This window comes from Aquarana catesbeiana, linkage group LG08 (assembly GCF_042186555.1).
Source record: "Aquarana catesbeiana isolate 2022-GZ linkage group LG08, ASM4218655v1, whole genome shotgun sequence".
Taxonomy (NCBI): Eukaryota; Metazoa; Chordata; class Amphibia; order Anura; family Ranidae; genus Aquarana; species Aquarana catesbeiana.
The window spans coordinates 259,493,609-259,519,700 of NC_133331.1; the positions used below are offsets into that span (position 1 = coordinate 259,493,609).

The 26,092-nt window shown below is 42.6% G+C and overlaps 1 protein-coding gene across 3 annotated transcripts in view; it reads left to right on the forward strand.

Moving 5' to 3' along the window:
• The first annotated feature begins 8,064 nt into the window (after positions 1-8,064).
• LOC141106376 (membrane-spanning 4-domains subfamily A member 4A-like) overlaps positions 8,065-26,092 on the forward strand; it is a 45,945-nt gene continuing 27,917 nt past the window's right edge. For all 3 annotated transcript variants that reach the window (XR_012235713.1, XM_073597106.1, XM_073597107.1), the window contains exons 1-4: positions 8,065-8,188; positions 16,276-16,557; positions 18,026-18,136; positions 21,017-21,073. Coding sequence is in view for 2 of the 3 variants with exons in the window: in XM_073597106.1 (XP_073453207.1) it covers positions 16,288-16,557; positions 18,026-18,136; positions 21,017-21,073 (438 nt within the window). In the remaining variant the exon portion in view is untranslated. The remainder of the gene's footprint in view (positions 8,189-16,275; positions 16,558-18,025; positions 18,137-21,016; positions 21,074-26,092) is intronic.

A 26,092-nucleotide genomic window follows, 5' to 3' on the forward strand; every position in this document is an offset into this window, starting at 1 on the left:
GGGAGGAGATAGATGATCAAGATCCTATACAGAATATAATAATGACTCAGTTTAAACCTTTACCACTAGTTCAGCGAATAGTCTCCCACAGATTTTATGAGAAGAGAAAATTTCCAACTTTTTATCTAATCCATAAACTGTGGGAGACAATACGCATTATTACGCAGCATAAGGGATATACAAGACATATGCCAATATGGCAATTTTTGTTTACCCGAGATAAATAAAATACCAGAATTTTTAGAATGGAAAAGGGCTGGGATAAATTTCCTTTACCAGATATTTGAAAGGGATACTTTACTGCCTTTTACTATATTGAAAGATCGCTTCCAACTATCAAAGTCTAACTTCTACCAGTACCTTCAGATTCGCCATGCTCTACAAAGCCAAGCTTTAACATTTCAATTTCAATATAATCCATCAGAAATTCTACTGAAAGCAACTTCAGTTAGATTTACTAAACGGGGATTAATAGGGGATCTTTACCACATCTTATTAAATACAGTGAAGGCAGATGGACAGGCTAGGAGTTTTATTTGTTGGCAAAAAGATTTGATAGATCTTAATGAAGATGAATGGACTCGTGCCATGAAGATCCTTCCTGAGGTAGCTATCTCATCATCTCAGCAATTGACTCAGCTTTTTATTTTACACAGAACCCACTATACCCCACAAAAATTGTTTGTGTGGGGAAAAAACGGTTCACCTCAGGGCCGGTGCTACCATTTGGCAAACTAGGCAGCCGCCTAGGGCGCACTGCTGCCTAGGGCGCCCGGCCCTCTTCTCTCTGCAGCAAGCAACTAAGTCTCAGCATCAGCAGGCAGCCGACGTTCTGTTCACACAGTGTCAGAGGCGCAGTGGCGATGGAGGACTGTGTCTGTGTCCCGACTCCCGAATGAATGGAAGCAAGCAAACATTTATTGATGAGTGCTGGTAGGCTGCATTGATGGGCGCTGGTGAGGCTGTATTGATGGGCGCTGGTGAGGCTGCATTTGATGGGCGCTGGTGAGGCTGCATTTGATGGACGCTGGTGAGGCTGCATTTGATGGACGCTGGTGAGGCTGCATTTGATGGGCGCTGGTCAGGCTGCATTTGATGGGCACTGGTGAGCTGCATTTGACCGGCGCTTCATTAAAAAAGTGGGGTATACATGGGCATGGCACAGGGGGTGGAGTCAGCCGTGGAGCCAACGAGGGGGGGCAGCAAAATGAGGTTTCGCCTAGGGTGTCAAAAATCAGGCACCAGCCCTGCTTCGCCTTTATGTCCACGATGCTTAGTTACGAATGGTTCCCTTATCCACATGCTTTGGCGATGTCCCAAACTCCGTAGATATTGAGAAAAAGTCTTTATGACCCTAAATACAATTTCAAGAACAGAAATAATAGATACTCCTAAATTGTCACTACTGGGAATAATTCCAGATGTAATTTTACCTGTGGATATGCACACAATGTGGATTAGATCTCTCTATTTAGCCCGTAAACTTATCCTACAAAAATGGACAGTTAAGATCCCACCAACTCACAAACAGTGGAGTAATAAGATAAATTATGTATTAAAAAAGGAAAGATTAACATATAAACATAGGGGAGTCCCCCAGAAATTCAGTAAAATATGGCACTACTGGATTGACTCGAGCAATTTACTATATGATGGCTTAAGTGGAGGGATTGGTGATGGGGGGGATGGGGATGAGGAGATTAATCTATAAAATATTAAGATGATGGGAGTTGAACAAAGTAAAATAAACTATTGCGAGGTTTATGTTTATTGTTGGTGTGTGTGGCTAATTTTATATGAGTTTTTGTCTTTTTCTGTACATGATTATGTGTTTATTTGTGAATATGTGTATAATATGAAATTAAATGATGATAAGATCTTCACGCTGTTTATCTGTATAAAAATGATCTTTCTTTTTATCATTTTGTATGAAATAAGCGTTATAAATATAAAAAACGAGATTGAATTAAAAAAAAAAAAAAAAGAAATGTAATTTTGCTGTCAGACTGTTCTAAACACGGGAAACATGGGCCCCTTTACAGGCATACTATAGACACCCCCCCAGTTATGAAATTTACAGGAATATTAGACTTTTATTGTTTCACTTTAAGCATTATTAAAATCACTGCTCCCGAAAAAAATGGCTGTTTTTAAAACTTTTTTTGCATTGATACATGTCCCCTGGGGCAGGACCTGGGTCCCCAAACACTTTTTATGACAATAACTTGCATATTAACCTTTAAAATTAGCCCTTTTGATTTCTCCCATAGACTTTTGAAGGGTGTTTCGCGGCTTTCGAATTTGCCGTGAACACGCCAAATTGTTCGCTATTCGGCGAACGGGCAAGCAGACAATGTTCGAGTCGAAATCATGTTCGACCCGAACATAAAACCCATCCCTAGTATCTACATCACTTCTTGTTTTTATTATAAATTTGCAAGCGTGAGCTGCACAGATACATTGAAGGTATGACATATAGGATTAAATGTGTTGGATTTAGTTCAACCAAGTATCCTCTCTTCTCTCCCTTCTCCCCCCCCTCCCCTTTTAAGTTTCCCCCTTTTTTTTTCTAGCTTGCCCCCCCCCCCCCCCCGTCTTTTCCTGAATTATGGTTTGTTATGCATAAGAACAATATGTTTGAACCTTGTATATGATTTTTTCACTTATATGTTGATACAGCTATTACGTACCTCTTTGAATAAAATTCTGTATAAGACCCCATTCACACTGGGGCATTTTTCAGGCGCTTTTGGGCTAAATATACCGCCTGTAAAGCACCTGAAAAACGCCTCCCCTGCAGCCCCAGTGTGAGAGCCCGGGTGCTTTCACACTGATGCCGCGAGCTTGCAGAACGTTAAAAAAAGTCCTGCGAACAGCATCTTTCAGGTGGTGGGGGGGCGGTGTATACAACGCTCCTTCACCGCCCCTGCCGTTGAAATCAATGGGTACCGCTGGTGAAGCGCCTGCAAAGCGCTTCGGTAGTGATGCTTTGCGGGCTCTTTTAACCCTTTATTCGGCTGCTAGTGGAGGTTAAATGTGCCTCGCTAGCGGTCGAAAAGCACCAGTAAAATTAGCAGCGCTTTACCACTAATGCCCCTCCCCGCCCCAATGTGAAAGTAGCATAAGTATCTAAAATTATCTTTTCTATTTTTAGTCACATTTAATACTTGCTTGCTTGTATGGTTTTTGAAGAAGTGGAAGTCTGCAAAACGCGTCAAGAGATCAAGCATGCCCATGAAAAATATATGTACTGTAGACATGCGACTGCAAAGCTCGTATGATATTATAGACCTATCCAGGGTCTATAATTTTGTAGCAATATGGACTACCATTGCAATGAACAGCTATTCCTTGCCCTATCTGTATAGCATATTATCGCTCTAGTGCCCAGCATTACTAGACTGACATCATATTTGTGAGCCCAACCAAAGGGACTACATATCCCAAGGATCTTTGCAACCACCAGGGAGATTGCTGGGGAGAGCTATAAAATAAGCCAGAGGACCCACCCCATGCTCTCTTCCTCCTACGCCTCGTGTGTGAAGGATCTCTCCGTGCAGGGAGAGTGAGGTCGCGGCCTTCCACAGTTTTCCCACCTGACCGAGAAGGGGTCCAGCGTTTCCTGCTGTTCATTAGACATCTGACCAGCACCACCTCTGCGACGGGTGATCATCACAAGCGGGCCCACAGTCAGGACATCCATCCGGGATTCGCTAGCTGTAAGGCGTCGAATCGGCCTGGTCGTTGGTGAGAGGGCCACTGCCCACCTTTGCAAACCTTTCCTTTGTTGTTTCACTGGTATGGTTTTTGAAGAAGTGGAAGTCCGCAAAACGCGTCAAGAGATCAAGCATGCCCATGAAAAATATATGTACTGTAGACATGCGACTGCAAAGCTCGTATGATATTATAGACCTATCCAGGGTCTATAATTTTGTAGAAATATGGACTACCATTGCAATGAACAGCTATTCCTTGCCCTATCTGTATAGCATATTATCGCTCTAGTGCCCAGCATTACTAGACTGACATCATATTTGTGAGCCCAACCAAAGGGACTACATATCCCAAGGATCTTTGCTACCACCAGGGAGATTGCTGGGGAGAGCTATAAAATAAGCCAGAGGACCCACCCCATGCTCTCTTCCTCCTACGCCTCGTGTGTGAAGGATCTCTCCGTGCAGGGAGAGTGAGGTCGCGGCCTTCCACAGTTTTCCCACCTGACCGAGAAGGGGTCCAGCGTTTCCTGCTGTTCATTAGACATCTGACCAGCACCACCTCTGCGACGGGTGATCATCACAAGCGGGTCCACAGTCAGGACATCCATCCGGGATTCGCTAGCTGTAAGGCGTCGAATCGGCCTGGTCGTTGGTGAGAGGGCCACTGCCCACCTTTGCAAACCTTTCCTTTGTTGTTTCACTGGGACACAGACAGCTTTACCTTGGGGACATTTCACTGCACCTTTATTTGAACATTGTACATAAGCATATTTAGCTACAGTCATCACAAGATATCTAACCACTCTGTTACTACACCTTATTGGATATAATTAATGAGCTCCAACTGCCAGTGAAGACTATCAGATCTGCAACGGGGACATTCTGTCATTGCTACTTAAAGGGCTCTCATACCATTCTTGTTTAGCACCATCTCTCATTAGGATCAAAGGTAAAACAGGCTGGCCTGGGTTCGCGTTCTAGAAGTATTGTCCGAATTGATGCTTAATGTTTGCTTATCCTTTCAGGTTATGTTCCAGTGGTACTCTATTGTACATACCCTGTTTCCCCGAAAATAAGACCTAGCGTGATTGTCGGTGATGGCTGCAATATAAACCCTACCCCCCAAATAAGCCCTACCCTGTTTCCCTGAAAATAAGCCCTACCCTGAAAATAAAACCTACAAGGACTTTAACTAGGGCTTATTTGGGTGGTAGGGCTTATATTGCAGCCATCACCGACCTTCACGTTAGGTCTTATTTTCGGGGAAACAGGGTATGTTTATATAATATTCTGTTGTTGCCATCTGTCTTAACTGACATTTCATGAGGAGTCATTTGGATGAGTTTGTTCTGCTATCCCAAACTTAGTTGAACCATCACCTCTTTTGTACAACCATATCTTAACCACTTGCCGCCCATCATATAGCAAAATGACGGCGGCAAAGTGGTTTCAATACCCTGAATGGACGTCATATGATGTGATCAGGATATTAAGCCCCCGGGGGCGCGCATCGCGGCGATCGTTGTTGCAGTGTGTCAGTCTGACACACCGCAACTCCGATCTAGGTAAAGAGTCTCTGACGGAGACTCTTTACCACGTGATCAGCCGTGTCCAATCACAGCTGATCACGATGTAAATAGGAAGAGCCGGTGATCGGCTTTTCCTCACTCGCGTCTGACAGACATGAGTAGAGGGGAGCCGATCGGCGGCTCTCCTGATGGGGGGGGTCTGTGCTGATTGTTTATCAGCACAGACCCCCCTCGGATCCCACCCAGGACCACCAGGGAAGCCGCCCAGGACCACCAGGATGGCCATCCACACTGGACCACCAGATATGCCCCACTAGACCTGCCAATCAATGCCCAGGCAGCTGCTAATCAGTGCCTACTCCAATGCCTACCACTGCCAGTGCCACCAGAGATGTCTATCAGTGCCTCAAATCAGTGCAGCATATCAGTGCCCATCAGTGCCACCTATCAGTGCCACCCATAAGAACCCATCTTTGCAGCCTTTCAGTGCCCAACACTATTGCCTATCAGTGCCCACCAATGCCGCCCAGTGCATCCCATGAGTGCCCATCAGTGCCGCCTATCAATGCCCATCAGTGCCCGCTCATTGTTGCCATCTCATCGGTGCCGCCTTATCAGTGCCACCTTATCAGTGCCCATCAGTGAAAGAGAAAACTTACTTATTTACAACATTTTTTAACAGAAACAAAAGTAAAACTTTTTTTTTTTTTTTTAAATTTTCTGTCTTTTTTTATTTGTTTAGCTAAAAATAAAAAACACAGAGGTGATCAAATACCACCAAAAAAAAGCTTTATTTGTGGGAACAAAATGATGAAAATTTAGTTGTACAGTGTAGAATGACCACACAATTGTCATTCAAACTGCGACAGCGCTGAACGCTGAAAATTGGTCTGGGCAGGAAGGTGTATAAGTGCCCAGTATTGAAGTGGTTAACTGAAGTATTCCAGTAAAAGCTAATAGAATATAACTATCTTGAGTGTTGTCTTATTACTTAAAGGTGTTGCAATGATGTCTGAAACCAGATTGTCAGGTGGGTTGGAATGTTCACAGGGTCATGGCGATGCAGATGAGCAGGTAAATCCAAGCAATCCCCAAGGGGGCCATGCTACATATGTATTAAATAAAAATGTACCTTTTTACTATACTTCTGGCATGTTCTTTGAGGCATATATAAAGTCCCGCACTACATATATGTAGTACCCTTTCCCTTTTCCAGAAATCGTGTTATGGTCACTTCTACCCAGATGTTCTTTTATATAAACATTAATATAAACATTACAAATAGGTTCTGCATGGTTTGAGATTACCAGGTCCAAAAGAGCATCATTCCTAGTTGTGGCCTCTATGAAAAAAAATTGTCTTGTAATAGCTTTATACATTTTAACTTTCCAGCAGTGCCATTTGTCCAGTCAATTTCCGGGTAATTAAAATCCCCCATTATTATCACGGTCTCAGCCCTTGCAGCCATTTCTATCTCCACCTCCTCATTAAAGTGGATGTAAACCCGAATTTTTTTTTTTTTATATGTCATAATGTAGAGTATAAGATTTCCTATCATTTGAGCCCAGTCTTGCCACAAAGAGTTAATCCAGCTCTGAGCAATCCTCTTTTATTCAGTGAGATAAAACTTGACAAACAGAGAAAAACTTTGACAAATCCTCCCCCTTGCTGTGAGTGACAGGTGATTTACATATCTTGTGCACTAGCCTAAGACATGCATTATTTTTTAATTCCCTCCCCACTCCTTTCTTCAGCAGCTCTGCAAGGATTGGCTGTTCCACACCTCAGCATGATTTGGCATGCTGAAGTCATGTGGTTACTTTCCTGTCTTTTCACTGGATGTTAGAGATCATAGCAGAAGTTCAGTGTAAGAAATACACAACAGAAAATGCATATTGACAAGGGGAGTGTAGAGGTGGGCGGGGAGTCTACTGACATCACGACTCCACCCACTGAGCTCCAGACAACAGACCCGCCCACAGAATATGCAGTTTTTCGGGTCTAATAACAGACAGAGGGGAGACATTTGACAGGTAAAGATATATGCAGGAGGCATGTATATCCTTATAGATAACCCCTATGGCAGTAGTTTAGAAAGGATGACATTGGGTTTACATCCACTTTAACACTGTGTGGCATATACTAAACTAAACTCCAATGATTACCTTTGTAGGACGCACACCCATGTGCAATTCCACCCATAATGCTTCAGCCTCATCACACTAACCATCAACTAGGTCCTCATTCACACTTGCTTTGAGATCACTTCTCACATAGAGACAGACACCACTACCTTTCCTTTTTACCCTTTCTTTCTGAAAGAGAGCATAGCCAGGAATATTAACAGCCCAGTCATGTGAAGAATGAAGCCATGATTCAACAATACTATTTAAATCATTGTTCTCCTCGAGCACCAAAGCTTCCAACTCACCTATTTTGCTTGGCAAACTTCTGGCATTGGTGAACAAACACTTTAATCCATTGTCATAATTTGCACACGTATTTTGCATGTTTTATATTTTAGTACAAATACCATTTCCAATGGTTGTTTGTAGCATGGGAACCTTCTTATCACCTACCATAGCCCTCCCCCATCTTTCCCCATTCCACCCACCAATAGAGACTAATCCCCCCCATTCCAGAATTACAACTCCCAATTCTACCACCCCTATTACTTTTACAACAGTGATACACTAATTAATATATCAATTATTATTATTATTATTATTATTATGTTTCCTTTATGTTCCCTGTAATCAAAGTTTTGTTCTGCTTACCTTTTGGATGTAAAGTTTTTATTGTTTTTTTTGTCACACGTCATTACTGTGTACTGTAAAACTACTGAACTGTGTAACTAGAGAAGGTTGTAAAATTGTGCAGAGTTGAATGCTTCTGTTAAGGCACTGTACCAAGTGACTCATTCATCAAGTGAACGTTGCACAGGTATGGTACTATATTACTGTATATGGATAGAAGGACAAGGTGTTATAAGTAATTTTACCAAATATGTCAAAGGGTTTTCTAACTTTCTTAAAAATCATATTTTAGCTTTGAACTACATCTAATTTAAAAAAATTGTATGTAATGGGTATTCGCTACCCTGAGATTCTTAGTTGTGCTCAAGAGCCACCAAAAATCTATATTCTAAGCCTTAGGTTAATGCTAAGAATTGAAACTTTTTTTTATCATGTTAGACAACATGTGATCAGGATTTCACACAAATTGGAGCCTCATGTAACAAGGTAATATGTTTTTGTGTACATTTCTTCTAATGCCGTGTACACACGGCCGGACTTTTCGACCAAACTGGTCGGATGGAACTAATCCGGTGGATAATTGGACCATGTGTGGGCTTCAGCGGACCTTTTCTGTCGAAAATCAGACAGACTTTAGAAATAGAACATGTTTCAAATCTTTCCGACGGACTCGAGTCCGGTCGCAAAATCCGTTCGTCTGTATGCTAGTCCGATGGATGAAAAACGACACTAGGGCAGCTAATGGCTACTGGTTATGAACTTCCTTATTCTAGTCTGGTCGTATGTCATCACGGTCGAATCCGTCTGACTTTGTTGTGATCGTGTGTAGCCAAGTCCGATTTGACGGAACTCCGTCAAAACTCTGTTGAAAAGTCCTTCGGAATTCAGTCCATCGAAAAGTCCGGTCGTGTGTTCACGGCATTAAGGACACATTTGTTCTTTCAGTAATCCATGTGGCTTAACCATTTCTTTGCTCAGACTGCTTATGGACTTTGTACCTAAAATAAAAACATTGACCCCTAATTATAGTTGTTTTGTATAATATTTTCAATCAATGAAGCTCCCTGCTGATTGAAGAGCTGTAACTTTGACTCATTATGGGGAGTGCTGAACTTCTACAGAGAGAACACTTCTTCTGCAACAGTCCTTCTCTACAGCATACTAGTAGGGTTTTCTACTAATGTTGTGGCTGCTTTATAAAGAAAACAAATTAAGACTTTGCACATTTTTTGGTTTATGGTGCATTTGAAATGTATTTGGTTGATTTTAACCTAAGGTTCCGTTGGTCTTTAAATATGAAATATTAATTTGCAATTTTTCAAATCTACATGACCAAAAAATAGATTTGTGTTTTTTTAGTACTGAACATACCGTATATACTCGAGTATAAGTCGAGTTTTTCAGCACATTTTTTTGTGCTGAAAGTGCCCTCCTCGACTTATACTTGAGTCAAGCACTTTTCTGCAGCAAAAAATTTCATTTTCCAAACCGACTTTGGGGCCCCTATCTCAGGGCCACTTTGTGCTAGGAACCCTGACATTGGTGTGCAAACCCAGTGGAACTGGTACCACAACATATCCAAAGCTGGGGTTACTAGCACTAAGTGGCCCCGAGATACGGGGCCCCAAAATCGGTTCTGAAAATGTCATTCTCTGCTGCAGAAAAGTGCCTGACATTTTCTTAACCGATTTCGGGGCCACGTATCTCAGGGCCAATAGGTGCTAAGAACCCCACATTTGGTGTGCAAACCCAGTTGAACAGGTACCATAACATATCCAAAGCTGGGGTTCCTAGGACCAAGTGGCCCCAAGATACGGGGCCCCAAATCCAGTTCGGAAAATGTCATTCTCTGCTGCAGAAAAGTGCTTGACATTTTCTGAACCGATTTTTGGGGCCGTGTATCTCGGGGACACTTGGTGCTAGAAACCCCAGCTTTGGATTTTTTATGGTGCTAGTTCCACTGAGTTTGTACACCAAATTTGGGGTCCCTAGAACCAAGTGGCCCCGAGATACGGGGCCCCAAATCCAGTTCGGAAAATGTCATTCTCTGCTGCAGAAAAGTGCTTGACATTTTCTGAACCGATATTTTGGGCCCTGTATCTCTGGGACACTTGGTGCTAGAAACCCCAGCTTTGAATTTTTTATGGTGCTAGTTCCACTGAGTTTGTACACCAAATTTGGGGTTTCTAGCACTAAGTGACCCCGAGATACGGGGCCCCAAAGTCGGTCAATGGTGTCCATCTGCAGCAATGTCATTTCGGGACCATTTGGGTTCAGAGACCCCAAATTTTGGCTGCAGCTAGAGGGCATCTAGGAACCCTCAACTACCGAGTTTGAAGTTTGGGGGACCTATGGCTGCAAATAGGCACAGTGAGGCTGCAAATGGGCATTGTTGACCCTCTTTTCCACTTACAGTAGCTGTGCATTTCTCACCCTCGTCTTATACTCGGGTCACTAAGTTTTTCCCATTTTTTGTGGTAAATTAGGGCCTCGACTTATACTCGGAACGACTTATACTTGAGTATATACGGTAATACAGTTAAATAAATAATAATAATAAGTAAAACATAATATGTAAAAATCTTACACATGCCCTACAAAGAATATATCTTATCAGTGTGTAGTAGTATGTTAAAATCAAACTTATTTTTTCTATGTGCCATATATAACTGTACATATACATGGGACACTCATGTTTGCTAATTAGATACACATCAGAACAAAAACACTAAATTCTACTATGATCATAAATGGGAATGATAACACACATTTTCTTTGATAACTGAGGTTTTTGGTGACACAGGTTCAATAGTTGTGCTCTGTGCAAACAGCAATGAGTTACCCATTGTTAACTACTGTACAATAATGCATTCAAGCATTCGTTTGGTAATTTGGGTGGATAAATGGTAGCGGGAAGTAAATCTTGACAGATCCACCAAATATGTGTCAGGAGCATATGCGCTCCTTCTCCATCATAGCTCCTGGTTCCAGCATCCTGGTTTTGGCTATGGCATTCTCCATGTCTGTCCAGATCAGATTTAAGTCAGCCAAACTCTCAGTTTGTAAGACGTCTTCCAAGCTCCCTGTTTGTTTGCTCTGCTAGATTGGATTTCCCTGTGTATGACCTTGGACTGGATAATGACTATTCTCTGAACTTTGCCTGCCTTGTACCTGGACTGTCATTGAACCACTCTGCCTGTCTGCCAACCGCAAGTGCCTGTTTGCTTTGCTTAGTTCACGCATGCCCTGGCATGGTAGCCAGGCACTATTGCATTGTGTATATATCCTAGGGGCAGCCAAGTACCGGTAGGCCTGCTTGCCTTATGGGAAAGGGGGCTGCTATAGGTGTAGAACACAGTAGCCAGCTATATGTCTGACCACCTGCGTTTGGGCTAAGCATGACATTATCACAAGCTTTTAACAAAAAGAATTTATGAGAAGATGGATTCTACACAGGCTATTTTTTTTTTTCCTGAGGAGATTTGCAAACTGACACGCCAAGAGCAGGAACTGTCTGTGTGTAAATCCACCTCCAGCAGTAATGCAGGAGCCAGTGCCCAAGGTTAACCCAACTGATTGTATTTATGGTGACCCCCATATGTTTTCCAACTTTAAAAATAGTTGTATGCTATACTTTAAGCTTAAACCACGCTCTTCTGGTTCTGAAACACAGTGGATTAACCTGATTATTACATGGTTGAAGGGGGACCCCAGTCTTGGGCCTTTAGTCTCCCTGCAGATGACCCAGCCAGAGGGTCAGTTGAAGCTTTTTTCAAGGCCTTGGGTTTACTTTATGATTAACCTGACTGTGCCCACTCAGCTGAAACTAACCTTGGGTCATTACGTTAGAATAAACGCACCGCTGATCAATACTGTTCTGATTTCTGCCACTGGGCATCTGACTCGAGGTGGAATGACCCAGCTCTAAGGCCCCATGCACACAGGACGCCGGTGCAAACTCTGCTGAACACATGTTTTTAAAAGCTAACGTGGCTAAACGCGGTACCCGCGTTTAGCCGCGTTTGGCGTCTGAAACGTGCAAAACTTTTGTTTCTGAACCCATTTTTTTGCTTCTGGAAGAATGAGGTTAAACACAACTGCCTAAAAACGCCAAAAAACGAGACTGTGTAGATTGACACATAGGATAACATTGAATGAGTTCAGGGGCAGTTGAAAAAAGTGTCCAACTGCCTCTGAACATGCATTTAACAGCGTCTCGTGTGCATGAGGCCTAAGAAGCCAGTTCAAGTTAGGCTTATCAAACTCCATCAAGGACTCCTTAGTGCACCAGCCTGAACCAAAGTCGTTCAATGTAGCCATGCAAGTAGCCATCCGTATTGACAGGTATTTACAGGAAAGGCAAACTGAGAACTTTTTTTCTTTGCCCCTAGTATGCTGCCTATTTTTTCTTCATCAGACCTTCCTGAGCCCTCTCCATCTCTCCTGGAGGATGAGCCCATGCAAATTGGCTTTACCCATTTATGTTCTGGTTAAAAGGCTAGAAGATCCCAGGGACTTTTATATTGTGGAAACCACGGGCAGTTTGTCGCAAGCTGCCCTAATAAGCCAGGAAACACCAAATGTCTAGTGCAGGTGGGGTCTGCTTCTTTAGACTGTACAGTCCCCCCGAGATAAACTATATGTTCCTGCACAACTTGGTTCTGACAAGTTTTCTCATCACCTCTCAGCTTTCAAAGATTCCGGTGCTGCTGGTAATTTCATTGATAGGGACCCACAGATTCCCTTGACTAATGTGCACAGACCCTTTTCAGTCTTAGCTGTTAACTGTCCATAGGTCTGGTCACCTTGTGCATGGTACCTATTACTCTGACCATTGGGGGAATTTCATAGGGAGACTATCATCTTCTGTTTGATAACATCTCCTGCCTATCCCCTTATCTTAGATTATCCTTGGCATTAGACTCCATAACCCTCACATAGATTGGGCTACAGGGGGAATTAGGTCCCGGTTCCAGACCTGCATTAAAACTGCTAACCAGTTGCCCATTTGTAACTTTTTTTTTGGCCAGTACCAGTCATGTGCCTTTATTACAGTCCTATTCAGATCTTGATCATAACAATTTTTCCAAGTGTGACTCCAGTTTGCATAACCATTTGACTTTATATGATTCTGTAGCAAAAGACCCTGACAAGTTTATTGAATCCTCTATAGGCCACCTCTCGAGTTAATTGTCACAGTTTGAATCTTTTCCTCCCTGCTGAACTCACCCACTGTCTCGCAGCTTTGAGCCCTGTTTGGAAACTGCCTCTAATGCCACGTACACATGAGCGGACTTTACGGCACACTTTGCCCGGCGGACTGGATTTTGTTGGACAATTCGATCGTGTGTGGGCTCCAGCGGACTTTGTTTTCTCAAAAGTTGGACGGACTTAGATTTGAAACATGTTTTAAATCTATCCGTCGAACTCGAGTCCGGTCGAAAAGTCCACTCGTCTGTATGCTAGTTCGACGGACAAAAAGCCACGCTAGGGCAGCTATTGGCTACTGGCTATTAACTTCCTTGTTTTAGTCCGGTCGTACGTCATCACGTACGAATTCGACGGACTTTGGTGGATTGTGTGTAGGCAAGTCCGTTCATTCCGAAAGTCCGTCGTAAAGTCCGTCAGAGTCCGCTGGGCAAAGTCTGCCGTAAAGTCCGCTCGTGTGTACGCGGCATAAGTTTCACAATATCTTACCTCCAGCACAAGTAATGGGGGCCTTTTTCCTCTGACATTTTGGACTCTATTTTAAAGGCTCAGTCTTGTTTTCTGCCCAATCTACCCCCTGGAAAGTTGTTTGTCCCCTCCACCTAAGGCATAAAGTGCTTTAAGAAGCACATGATGCTCAGACGGCCAGGCACCCAGGGATTACTAAAACATTTTTTTTGGTTTCTGGCAGACTTCATTGGCCCTTTCTTCACAAGGACTCTGGTTCTTATGTAAAGGCTTGCAAAACCCAAAAGCCAAGCCCTTTGGATTGCCCCTACCTTTGCCTGTTTCTAAACACCCTTGGATGCACATCCAGGCTAACATGTCCTCAAGTTCTGCTGCCTCTACACCTGCCAATGCGGTCCAGTCTGTGTCTGCACCAGTTATTCCTGTTCAGCCCATGCCAATAGAGCCTCCTGCTTTTTCTTTGTCACGTACCTGGTTGAGGCCAAGCTGAAGGGAGGGCTTTCCCTTACACCTCCTGTTTCTCCTGAAGGTGGTGACAGGATATAGCAGGGCATGGAGTGGCATGGGTGCCTGGCTGGTGATCCTGAACAGAAGGTATTTTCAGCAGGTGCCAAGCAGCGGGCAGGTTTGTGGACTGGCAGATGCTGATACACGCCAATAGGTGCAGAACAGCAGGCAGATTGGTAGACTAGCAGGTGCAGGACAGCAGACAGCAACCAAGCTAGTGAGCAGGCGGATGCAGTATCTCTGGTGGTCAGGCAGGCAGGCAGAAGTCGGTAACGGCCAAGCAGCAGAGGTACAGAATCGGATCCAGAGAAGAGTCATGGCTAAGCCCGGGTCGGTATCAGGCGAGCAGAGAAGGCACTGGAACAGTAGGCAAAAAGCAGAGTTGGGTCACAAGCCAGGTCAGCAATAAGGTACCAGGAACGATCAGAGTCAAACAGGCCGACTATACACAGGAACAAGCACAGGATCAGGTCACGAACGGTAGAAGCTGACGACCACTTCTGGTTTATGGAGCTAGTTTAAATAGGCAAGAGGGAGCGCCAAGTACTCACACAGGCTCACAAATTCTTATGTGAATGCGTGTGAGTTACAGAACCTCTAGTTGTCACTCGAGAATTCTTATTAGCAAGTGCACATCTTCGTGCATGTCTTTGTGCACAACTATGCATATGATTTCCCTGACATTCTTATTCGGGATTTTCAGTAACCTGGCCTCACCCTACTGCAACTACATTGGCTCAAACCTGTCTAAGAAGTTCCATCCATACTTTGGATAGACACATTCATGCAGGTGGGGCCTTTAACCTTTTCTTCAAGCCACTCTGAAGAAAAAAATTGAATCTACACCAGACCTTTATCTGAGCATGCAGCTTGGCTGGCCAGGAAATGGAGGGGTGGATGTGAGCCATACTAGGCCACATGCTCTTAACGTGGGGAGGGGACATGATTTTTTTTCAAGGGCTCTGGGGCGCGTGCCGCCGGAGCCCTGCTCCTGCTGTGATTGGACACAGTGGGAGCCAATCAGCGGGAAACCTGGTGATCGTTCAGAGAGAGGCAGAACTGCGATCTGCTTATGTAAACAAGGCAGATTGCCGTTCTGCTAGTAAGGTAGACCAAGATCTTATGTTTCTGCTAAGCAGGAACATGGATCTCTGTCTTCCTACAGTGCAACAATCCCCCACACAGTTAGAAAGCACTCCCAGGGAACACATTTAACCCTTTGATTGCCCCTGATGTTAACCTCTTTCCTGCCAGTGTCATTAGTACAGTGACAGTGCATTTTTTTAACACTGATCACTGTATTGGTGTCACTCGTCCCCAAAAAGTGTAGGTGTCCAACTTGTCTGCTGCAATGTCGCAGTCCCACTAAAAATCACTGATCGTCATCATTACTAGTAAAAAAAATAAAAATTAATAAAAAAAGTCCATAAATCTTTCCCATAGTTTGTAGACGCCATAACTTTTGTGCAAACCAATCAATATACGCGTATTGGGATTTTTTTTACCAAAACATGTAGCAGAATACATATTTTCCTAAATTGATGAAGAAATTCGATTTTTAAAAAAAAAATTATTGGATATGTTTTATGGCAGAAAGTAAATAATATGGTTTTAAAAATTGTCAGTCTTTTTTTGTTTATAGTGCAAAAAATAAAAACCACAGAGGTGATCAAATACCACCAAAAGAAACCTCTATTTGTGGGATAAAACGGACATCAATTTTATTTGGGTACAGTGTTGCATGACCGCGCAATTGTCAGTTAAAGTAAAGCAGTGCAGTTTCGCAAAAAATGGTCTGGTCAGGAAGTGGGTAAAACCTTCCAGAGCTGAAGTGGTTAATTATGTTGCTCAGTAATGTAGATCCATGTCAATCACAGTGATGTGATGTGAAACTATGCCTGCTCACCTGCTGAAAAACAAAACATGCCGACCCGTAAACATATATCCGTTCCCAAAGACTGATCACAACAAATGACATGTCCATATTTTATCACGACCACATTTGCATTTTTTAAATATGTGCATGGAATGTGTACAAGCCTATTCCCTCAGTCCATCTGGGTATTTATTTCTGTTATTTTCTTTTACTAGAGAGGCTGAAAAATGTCTTCTCCCCAGTTCGGCAACACACCACAATATGACTTTGCACAACCCAGTCCTTCTGCTCCCCCACCTGCCCGGTGGGATGTTCCTCCAGGTCCCCCCAGATATAATCTATCTCCTAACCCTCAGATGTGGATGGCCCCTACTGCACAACAGTGGAACCCCCCTGCTCCTCAGCAATGGAACAATTCAACAACTACTGTTATACCTCAGGTGAACCAGTCAACTATGTTCCATCAATTTCTGAAGGGAAGACCAAAGACTCTGGGGGTAAGTGTGGGGGGAAGAAAAGATTGTTTTTGTGTTTTGCACACACGTGCTCCTAAAAGATGTGAAGTAGATTTGAATGTGTTTGCCTGAACCAAGTGTCCAGGAAGATTCATAGGTAGCCCTATATTTGTGAATGATCTACTAGGCATTTTGATTTACACCTCCCTTAAAGACAACTTCTCTCCAATTTACTTTATATTCCTACTATGTACAACCACATGGAGGGGTGAAGGCTACCATGCATTACACTTTGATAGGGAAATCAACATTATTATGCTTTTTTAATGAATGGCAGCAAAAGAAACAATGATGATCCTCTGCCTTGTACACATTCATCATTATGTTACTTAATAAGTCTGACTTATTGTGACACGGTAGGTCAAGTCCGCTCTGCTGGTAATTAAATTGGTAATAGGGATTGATTGGACCCAACCTATAACTTTTAGGTCTCTGACCCATGTGTGAATGGGATCCAATGGGGACCTGTATTATCTAGTAGTAGAGGATGCAGGGGTGACATACTGTATATAATAAGAATATACTACATTTTCTTAAAAAATGTTACCCTAATAAGAAACTATAGTACCTTCTTACTGGACATAGGACATCACAGGGAGTGAACCCCACGCTGTAAACCCCACGCTGTAAACCCCACACTAAAATCTACACTAATATAGATCTTGTACAATCCTAAGTGAGACTTCCAAGGTTTGATTGAGTAGTAAAACAATCTGCTGAAGATCAGCTATTTACAGGAGGAAGAAGGTCTGCTGATCACCTGGTCTGAGTTGGACATGGCTAGGTAGGCTTTATGGGCTTCTCAGGAGTAGAGGAGGTTTACATGCAGTGTCAAATGCTACTAAATGAAGATATATTAAATAAAGGGGTTGTAAAAGTCAAAAGGTTTTTCTATCATTATGCATTCTATGCATTAAGATAAAAATCCTTTATTGTGCAGCACCCCCCCAACACTTACCTGAGCCCCCTCTCTGTCCAGCGAAGTCCACGAGTGTCTCAGCTGTCCGAGATTTTCTTTCCTGATTGGCTAAGACACAGCAGCGGCGCCATTGGCTACAGCTGATGTCAATAAAACTCAGCTAGTCAATCAGGGAAGAGAGGGGGCGGGGCGGGGCGGGGCTGGGCCGGGTCTGGCTCCGTGTCTGAATGGACACAGGGAGCTGTGACTCAGCTTGGGTGACCCCATAGCAAGCTGCTTGCTGTGGGGGCACTGAACGGGAGGGAGGGGCCAGGAGCACAGAAGAGGGACCCGAGAAGAGGAGGATCCAGGCTTCTCTGTGCAAATCCACTGCAACGAAGCAAGTAAGTATAACATGTTTGATATTTTTATAGGAAAAAAAAATTGACTTTACAATCACTTTAACCACTGTTACCATTTTTTAAATTATACATAAAAATGAACTAGATGTAGTCAGTATGAAAAATAACTGTCTCATTGTTATGATTTTAGATTATCCTGATCATTGTGGGCATCGTGCAAATTGGCATGGGTATTGGTCATTTATTCACAAAATCCTATACTGCAATGTACAGTGGAATCTCATTCTGGGGAGCTATTTTTGTAAGTGGAAAAAAAATACTTATAATATTTGCAAGTAATCAACATTTTATGTTTTTTTTTTTTAACTTGGGAGGCGCCAATATAATACATGCACTATAAAACAATACAAATCAGGTGCTGTCTCTGAAGAGCTACCATACACATCAGGCATTATGCCATAGGAGCTGCCATACACACCAAGCACTACCCCTGAGGAGCATCTGGTATCCAGCTATATAAATGCACACCCACATATAATAGAGATGATTTTTGGGTGAAAAGCTAGTTATAGTAAACCTTTGCCAAATGGAGAACAATAACTCTACCTTTCCACCTATGCAGCCCATGGAATGCCAACTCAGCAGCTGAGTTCCTGTCCAACCACAAACCAGTCAAAGAAATTACAATAACATTTTAGTCTGACTATAATCCTCTTTGACTTTATTGTTTAAAAATCACAGCTCCTGGTAATATTGTATGCTGCTGACTTTTAAACAAGGTCAAATAATCGCACTCCAGCATTTTTTCTGAACCCTATGCAGAGTGAAAACATTACTATAGCTGCTATTGCTTGCCTTGCACATAGCTCAGACCAGTATACTTTCTCAATAAATTCATTATGAACACGAGTGTTGAGCCACAATTCCACTCACACGACAAAGCCTAAAACCACTGATCTTTCATTTTTTCAGTTAAAGCCCATTTTGCTTATATTTTGCAGAATGTGTATAAGGAAAACAGTGCAGCGCTAAATGTGAAAAAACAAAAACCATGTATGCAGCGAGGTCCCAGGCCTCCTTCGATCTAATAAGAACCTCCAGGGCCAGAGATAGCTGACATCCTTCTGCATATGGTGGGTTGCAAGGCATAGTGGGTGCAGTACGAGGTGTATTGATTGGGCGCCAGACACTTCTTAAATGCAAAAGAGATTTGATTTCTCTTAACAGAACTTTGGGAGAGAGGGTTAGGACCAGGACACCCTTAAGTAGTTGCAAGGTTAATTGGCAGACTCCAAGACTTCTACAGGAGGACAGCCATGCAGGGAAAGGCATCCAACAAGATGCCACATCTGCATGGTGTTTGAATGCTTTCTCCTATGGCAATAGTCTTTAACAGTTTCTAACACAAAGTGTAACAGTTCCTTCACTTCCACTACAATCACTTCTTATAGTTCTTCAACTCACTAAGCTCCCAGGCTCTCACTAAACTAGTTGATTTACTGCCACTGAATCCCTCGAGCTCCTCCAATCTTCACAGTAGTATCTTCCTCAAGCGTCACCCCTGTTTCTTCACTGGGTCCCTAGCTTGCCACTCAAGATACTTTTCAAGCTTCACCCCACTGACCTGCTCGGTCTCTGGCTTCACACACAAGGCTGCTCAGCAAGCGTCACCTCTGCTCACTTGGTGCCTGACTTGATACCCGCTGAAGTCTCCAGATTCTTCACCATCCCAGTTTGGTAAGAATACTGCTCTAGTATTGCTTCAGCTACTCACTGTGGTCCCTGATAATAAGGTGGTTGGACCCTCAGTGGTGGCCGCTTCCCCTCTACCTCCGACCACGACAGGTTCTCCGTCCGGCAGAACAGTCACTTCTGGTTGGACTGCAAGCTACAATCCCAACCCTGCACTGCTCTCTTGCTTCTGGATAGGCCCTAGCAGCCAGATGTACCCAAGATAGGCACAAACACTGGCCTAGCAGCCTGGGCAATACAACACACGTCCACCCAGACAGCCATCCAGGTGGCACAGAACACTAATCACCTGACTCCACCCAAATATATAGGTTCTCCCAGCAGGCCAAGGGATTTAAGAAAACCTTTGCCCATTGGCTGAGACACCCCATATATCCATAATCTGACCTTGCAGTCCCCTTGTCTTATCTAATACCACCAAGTGCCCGGCCACCTAGCGGAAAAAGAGAGAAGTGCAGCAATTACAGACTTAGAGTGAAATCAATTGATCCTCAACAATTAGCCAAGGTAGCTATACCTGGCAGGTAAATTTAGGAGCAACCCTGCCTAAACACCAGGGTGTTACATGTATAAATACACTTCTATAGAAAAGCACTAAAGAACTAGCGAAAATAAATGAATGTTGAACAAGGTAAATAAACAAAAGTTTAAGGTATATAAACACCACAGTAAATCAGTAAAAAAATATAATGAAATATAAGAGTCCAAAGGGTGTTAATACCACAGTGATAATCAGAAATATAATAATTTTGTCATCATTCCCAACGTCTGGGGTTTTGGAGCCGTGCCTGGTCATCTCGACTTTACAAATGATGACAACAAATAGGAGTTTCTGTCTACCACCCACATGACTTGAGCCTCAATCTGATGATGTGTAAAAAACGAGGCTTGAAACAGTGCCAACTTTTGATTACCGCTATACTTGAAGATGGTGCTCAACATGCGCTTCAAGCCTCATTCTGAGTAGCGCTAAAATTGGAACCTCATTTTAGGTCACACTCGGTTCTGAGCATACTGGGTAATGTGTATACCACATCACACTCTAAAACCGAAAATACATCTCAGCAGAAAACAGAACAATTTTTTCCCAATATAAGGTGAACAATATAAACAGTATAAAAATCACTAATATGGGACACATATATAAAAAAGGTACAAAAATATATATACATTATATACATATATGATCCCGCCTAATGTTTAATGAAGCACAATATTTAGATTGCGGAATTAAAGCAGCGCCATCTGTTGGTCAAAGAAAACCTTGGACAAGAAAAACACAATGCTATGATATTAGTAAAAAGAGGTCCAGTATAAGGCCAAAAAATAAAGTAAACTAAGAAATGCCTATTGGTTACCATAAAGTAACTAAAGGCAAAACTTACATACAATAATATCCCAAAATAATAATCATTATTATATTTTGCAGAACATTGTTGCAGGGTCTTTGTCAGTGAAAGCTGTTTCCAAGCCTTCCAAGTGTCTGGTAAGTGAACCAATATATTAGTTCCTTATACGAAAACGATTGTTTATATGGTCACAGAGCATGCTAAAAAGTCAGCACACTTAAAACTGACATTGATGGTGTCTGGGCAGTGGGTGTGTCCAATCACCTTCTGGCCTCTTATATTAGGATGATCTTCAAGGAGCTATAGTATATTTCATGTATCCACTTCTATTCCACCCAGATCTTGCTGTGGTATCTCACTCCATGCCTTTTAGAAGGAGGATTCCTTCTAATGCATCATTCCAGACAGAATATAATCTCCTGTAAGCATGTTCATTGTGTGTGCTGTACAGGGGATTACGAAAAGCTAATAGACAGATTAATGTGTTTTACCTAGCTGGCTTAATTTAAAAATGTATTTAAGCACTCCTCTATGCATTCATCACAAAATCATTTAACACATTTTTTTTTTACATTGCCTCGAATTGGGGATATTTCTTTTTACTTCCTGTCCTGTAGACATGACAGGAAATGAGAGCAAATCTCTCCAAAGTGAGAGAAATGCCCTCTTTGGCCCCTTTCACACCAGCGGACCGATCGTGTCCACCTGTGTGTTTTTCAGGCAGACCCAATCGGACCACCCATTGTACTCTATGGGACAGTGGATGTCAGCGGTCATGTGTCCGCTGACAACCGCCAGGCATCTGATCCGATAAAAATAGATGTATGGCAATACGTTCGTCATCCGTCCATTGGATCTGACTTCCCCATAGAGGAGAGCAGGCTGTGTCTGTGTCTGCTCTGCATAGCGGAGTGGACACGGACCTGTCATCTGCCTGCTCAGCGGGGGATCAGGCGGATTCCACTTGGATGGATCCACTCTGTCTGAAAGGGGCCTTAGACAGCCGTCACTGGAACAAGTGTGCCCATTAGAAGATGTCCCCTGTATTCCTGTTCTAGTGACTGCTCAGAATTTTATGTTTACCCTCATGTTCAATACCGAGGATAATAGTCACTGAGATAGAAAGGGCGAATCTCCCTAACTGAGACACAGGTAGTAATAACATTTTCTAACTTATCACTGCTCTATCCAAAGCTAAACAAGTGAAAATTGGCTTTAGATACACTTTAAAGCTTCATACAGTTGTGCGCATAAGTTTACATACCCTGGCACAATTTATGATTTCTTGGCCATTTTTCAGAGAATATGAATGATAACACAAAAACTTTTTTCACTCATGGTTAGGGTTTGATAATAAATGGCTTCAGCCAATCAACTGTGTTTACTCTTTCTAAGCCATAATCACAACGACCCAAATGACCCTGATCAAAAGTTTACATACCCTGGTGATTTTGGCTTGATAACATGCACACAAGTTGACACAAAGTGGTTTGAATAGGTATTAAAGGTAACCATCCTCACCTGTGATCTGTTTGCTTGTAATTAGTGTGTGTTTACAAAAGGTCAATGAGTTTTTGAACTCCTGATAGACCCTTGCTTCTTTCATCCAGTGCTGCACTGACGTTTCTGGATTCTGAGTCATGGGGAAAGCAAAAGAATTGTCAAAGGATCTGCGGGAAAAGGTAGTTGAACTGTATAAACCAGGAAAGGGATATAAAAAGATATCCAAGGAAATTAGAATGCCAATCAGCAGTGTTCAAAGTCTAATCAAGAAGTGGAATATGAGGGGTTCTGTTGAAACCAAACCACGGTCAGATAGACCAACTGAAATTTCAGCCACAACTGCCAGGATAATTGTTTGGGATGCAAAGAAAAACCCACAAATAACTTCAGGTGAGATACAGGACTCTCTGAAAACATGTGGTGTGGCTGTTTTAGGATGCACAATAAGGAGGCACTTGAAGAAAGATGGGCTGCATGGTCAAGTCGTCAGAAGAAAGCCATTACTACGCAAATGCCACAAAATATCACACTTACAATACGCCAAACAGCACAGAGACAAGCCTTAAACCTTCTGGCACAAAGTCATTTAGAGTGATGAGAGCAAAATTTTGCTTTTTGGCCACAACTATAAACACTACATTTGGAGAGGAGTCAACAAGGACTATGATAAAAGGTATACCATTCCTACTGTGAAACACAGAGGTGGATCGCTGATGTTTTGAGGATGTGTGAGCTACAAAGGCACAGGACATTTGGTCAAAATTGATGGCAAGATGAATGCAGTATGTTATCAAAACATACTGGAGGAACATTTGCATTCATTAGCCAGGAAGCTGCGCATGGGACGTACTTGGACATTCCAACATGACAATGATCCAAAACACAAGGCTAAGTCGACCTGTCATGGGCTACAGCAGAATAAAGTGAAGGTTCTAAAGTGGCTATCTCAGTCTCCTGACCTCAATATCATTGAGCCACTCTGGGGAGATCTCAGATATGCAGTTCATGCAAGACAGCCCAAGAATTTACAGGAACTGGAGGCTTTTTGCCAAGAGCAATGGGCAGCTTTACCATCTGAGAAGATAAAGAGCCTCATCCACAAATACCACAAAAGACTTCAGGCTGTCATTGATGTTAAAGGGGGCAATACACGGTATTACAGTTTTTCTCCATTGTTTTGGCTCATTTCTTGAAACAGAAATGACATTCTCAAAACTCTAAGTTCATTTGGCAAAACAGTCTTACAGTTCAGCACAACACTATAACTCACGTGCAAAAGCTCACATCTCTCCCAAAACTGTTCACTCATGCTTCAAAACCATATTCCTTTCCCATATAAAGAGTCAGTGCTACCAAAATGGCAAAGATTCTTCTCAATTGCTTTGGCTCATTTCTTGAAACAGACCAGACGTTCTCAACTCTCTTGGTGCTTTTGCCAAAATAACCTGGATGGTTCAGCACAACACCATGGTTCACCTTCAAAAGCTCATATCTTACCCAAAACAGTTTACACATGTGTCAAAAATAAATTTCTTTCTCATTCAAATAGTCAGTGCCCCCAAAATGCTTCGTCCCTTTGGCATTGTGTAAGCACTGCAAGTCAAAATGTTTAGATGTTTTGTCTCTAAGGCAGAGGACTATTGAAATATCCCTCATGTCCACCTTTCAGTCTTAGCCCAGTCCTTCATTGACAATGGTTACTGTACAGTTTTTGTCTAGCTAACTGAATACAATTGTGTATAAAACTAAAAAAAAAAGAAAAGATTTTAGGGTAAGAGTAGCCTCCAAGGTTTGACATCACACATTGTACTCATACTGCCAAGGAAAAATTACTTTACAGTATTTGTAACCATGATCATTCACATATAAAGTAACTTCCATACATCAGAGTAAAAAGAAAATGTATACAGCATAATATACGGAAATATAAACACACAAACAAAAAACAAGGAAAATTACATTTAGCCTACAATGCTGTAAATAAAGCTGGAGTTTCACAACTACTGTAACATCTCTTCACTGGCCATCGTCCTCACCCTCCTGCCCATCCACACGCTGCTGTCTGTCTGGCCACAGATTCTCATCAACATCGCAGCGTATATCCTCCCTTGCGATACAACGAGGGAAGAAACGGTGTGCATGTCGCAACCATCCCCTACACTGATCTCCTGTAATATCCTCACAGGCAGCATCCATTGCATGGAGCAGGGACCTCTGATCTTGAGCCCGATGCTCATACACTCTCCACCTCCAAGCGGAGAAAAACTCCTCAATAGGGTTGAGGAAAGGAGAGTAAGGTGGTAGGAACACCATATCCATCCTTGGATGAGCAGTGAACCAGGCCCTGATAAGCGGGCCACTGTGGAAATTCACATAGTCCCATGCAATTATATATTGTGGTAGGTGAGGCCCTATGAGACCTCTCTTATTTTCAGGGATCAAATCCAAATGAAGGCGGTCCAAGAAGATGAGGAGCTTCTGTGTATTGTATGGGCCAAGACTGGGGATGTGAGTGGCCACACCATTCTCAGAAATGGCAGCACACATAGTTATATTGCCCCCTCGCTGGCCTGGGACATCCACCGTGGCCCGGTGGCCAATAAAATTACGGCCACGTCTTCGGCCCTTGGCCAGGTTGAAGCCAGCCTCATCCACATACACGAATATGTGAGAGGTCTCGTTTGCTTGCAATGCCATTATTCTCAACAATAGAGTAAAAAAAGAAAACATCAAATCAGTCATACACTACAGTTACAGACAGTTACATAGGAATGTTCTATGTTCTACACAAGTTCAATATACTACTGGCCAGTATTCCAGTGGTTCCAAACCTGGGGTACATGTACCCTATGCAGAGGTACTACAGTGGGTATTTGACAGAAAGGGGGGGGGGAATTATCAATGAGTAGACTTACTGAAATGTTACAGTAAAACCCACAGTATTAGATAGATTTACATGGGAGGCACTATTGTAATTGCAGCTCTTTGACCCTTTTTCTTACTGTATTATATGTTATATTCTTCAAAATAAGAAAACAAGGATTATAATGATAATTGCATCATACAGTAAGCTGCAGTTTTTAGACAAAATGTTTATAAATCAGATACGTAAATCAAATACTTTCATACCTGGATTACCTAGATTCAGAAATCAGGTAAAGTGGGTACTGAAACCAATACACTTTCGGGAACCACTGCTTATGGTAATTGTAAAAAGGTTATCTTGATGGACAACTAGTGACTGACTTACATGTACATACTGGTACCGCAGCTCTTTCACTCTGTCAGAGTTCCTCTCAAATGGTACCCTGTAAATTTGCTTCATTGTCATCTGATGCTTTTTCAATATGCGGGCTATTGTGGAGATGCTTATAGAGTTGACATTTTGGAATATGGCATTGTCTTGCAGTGCGGATCTGTCTTAATGTGATGGCATTATTTGCAAACACCGTGTTACAGATCTCTAGTTCTTGTTGTTAATTGAGAAGTTTTCCTCGGCCACCCGTGCCAGGTTGTCGTCCAATCCTAGACATAGAATTCAAAGGACAACACTCCATTCGTAATTTATACCTTATGTATTCTGTACAGAATGAGTTACCAATGTAATCGTAATGCACAGTGTCCTGTCCTATACATGATATAATTCCATCATT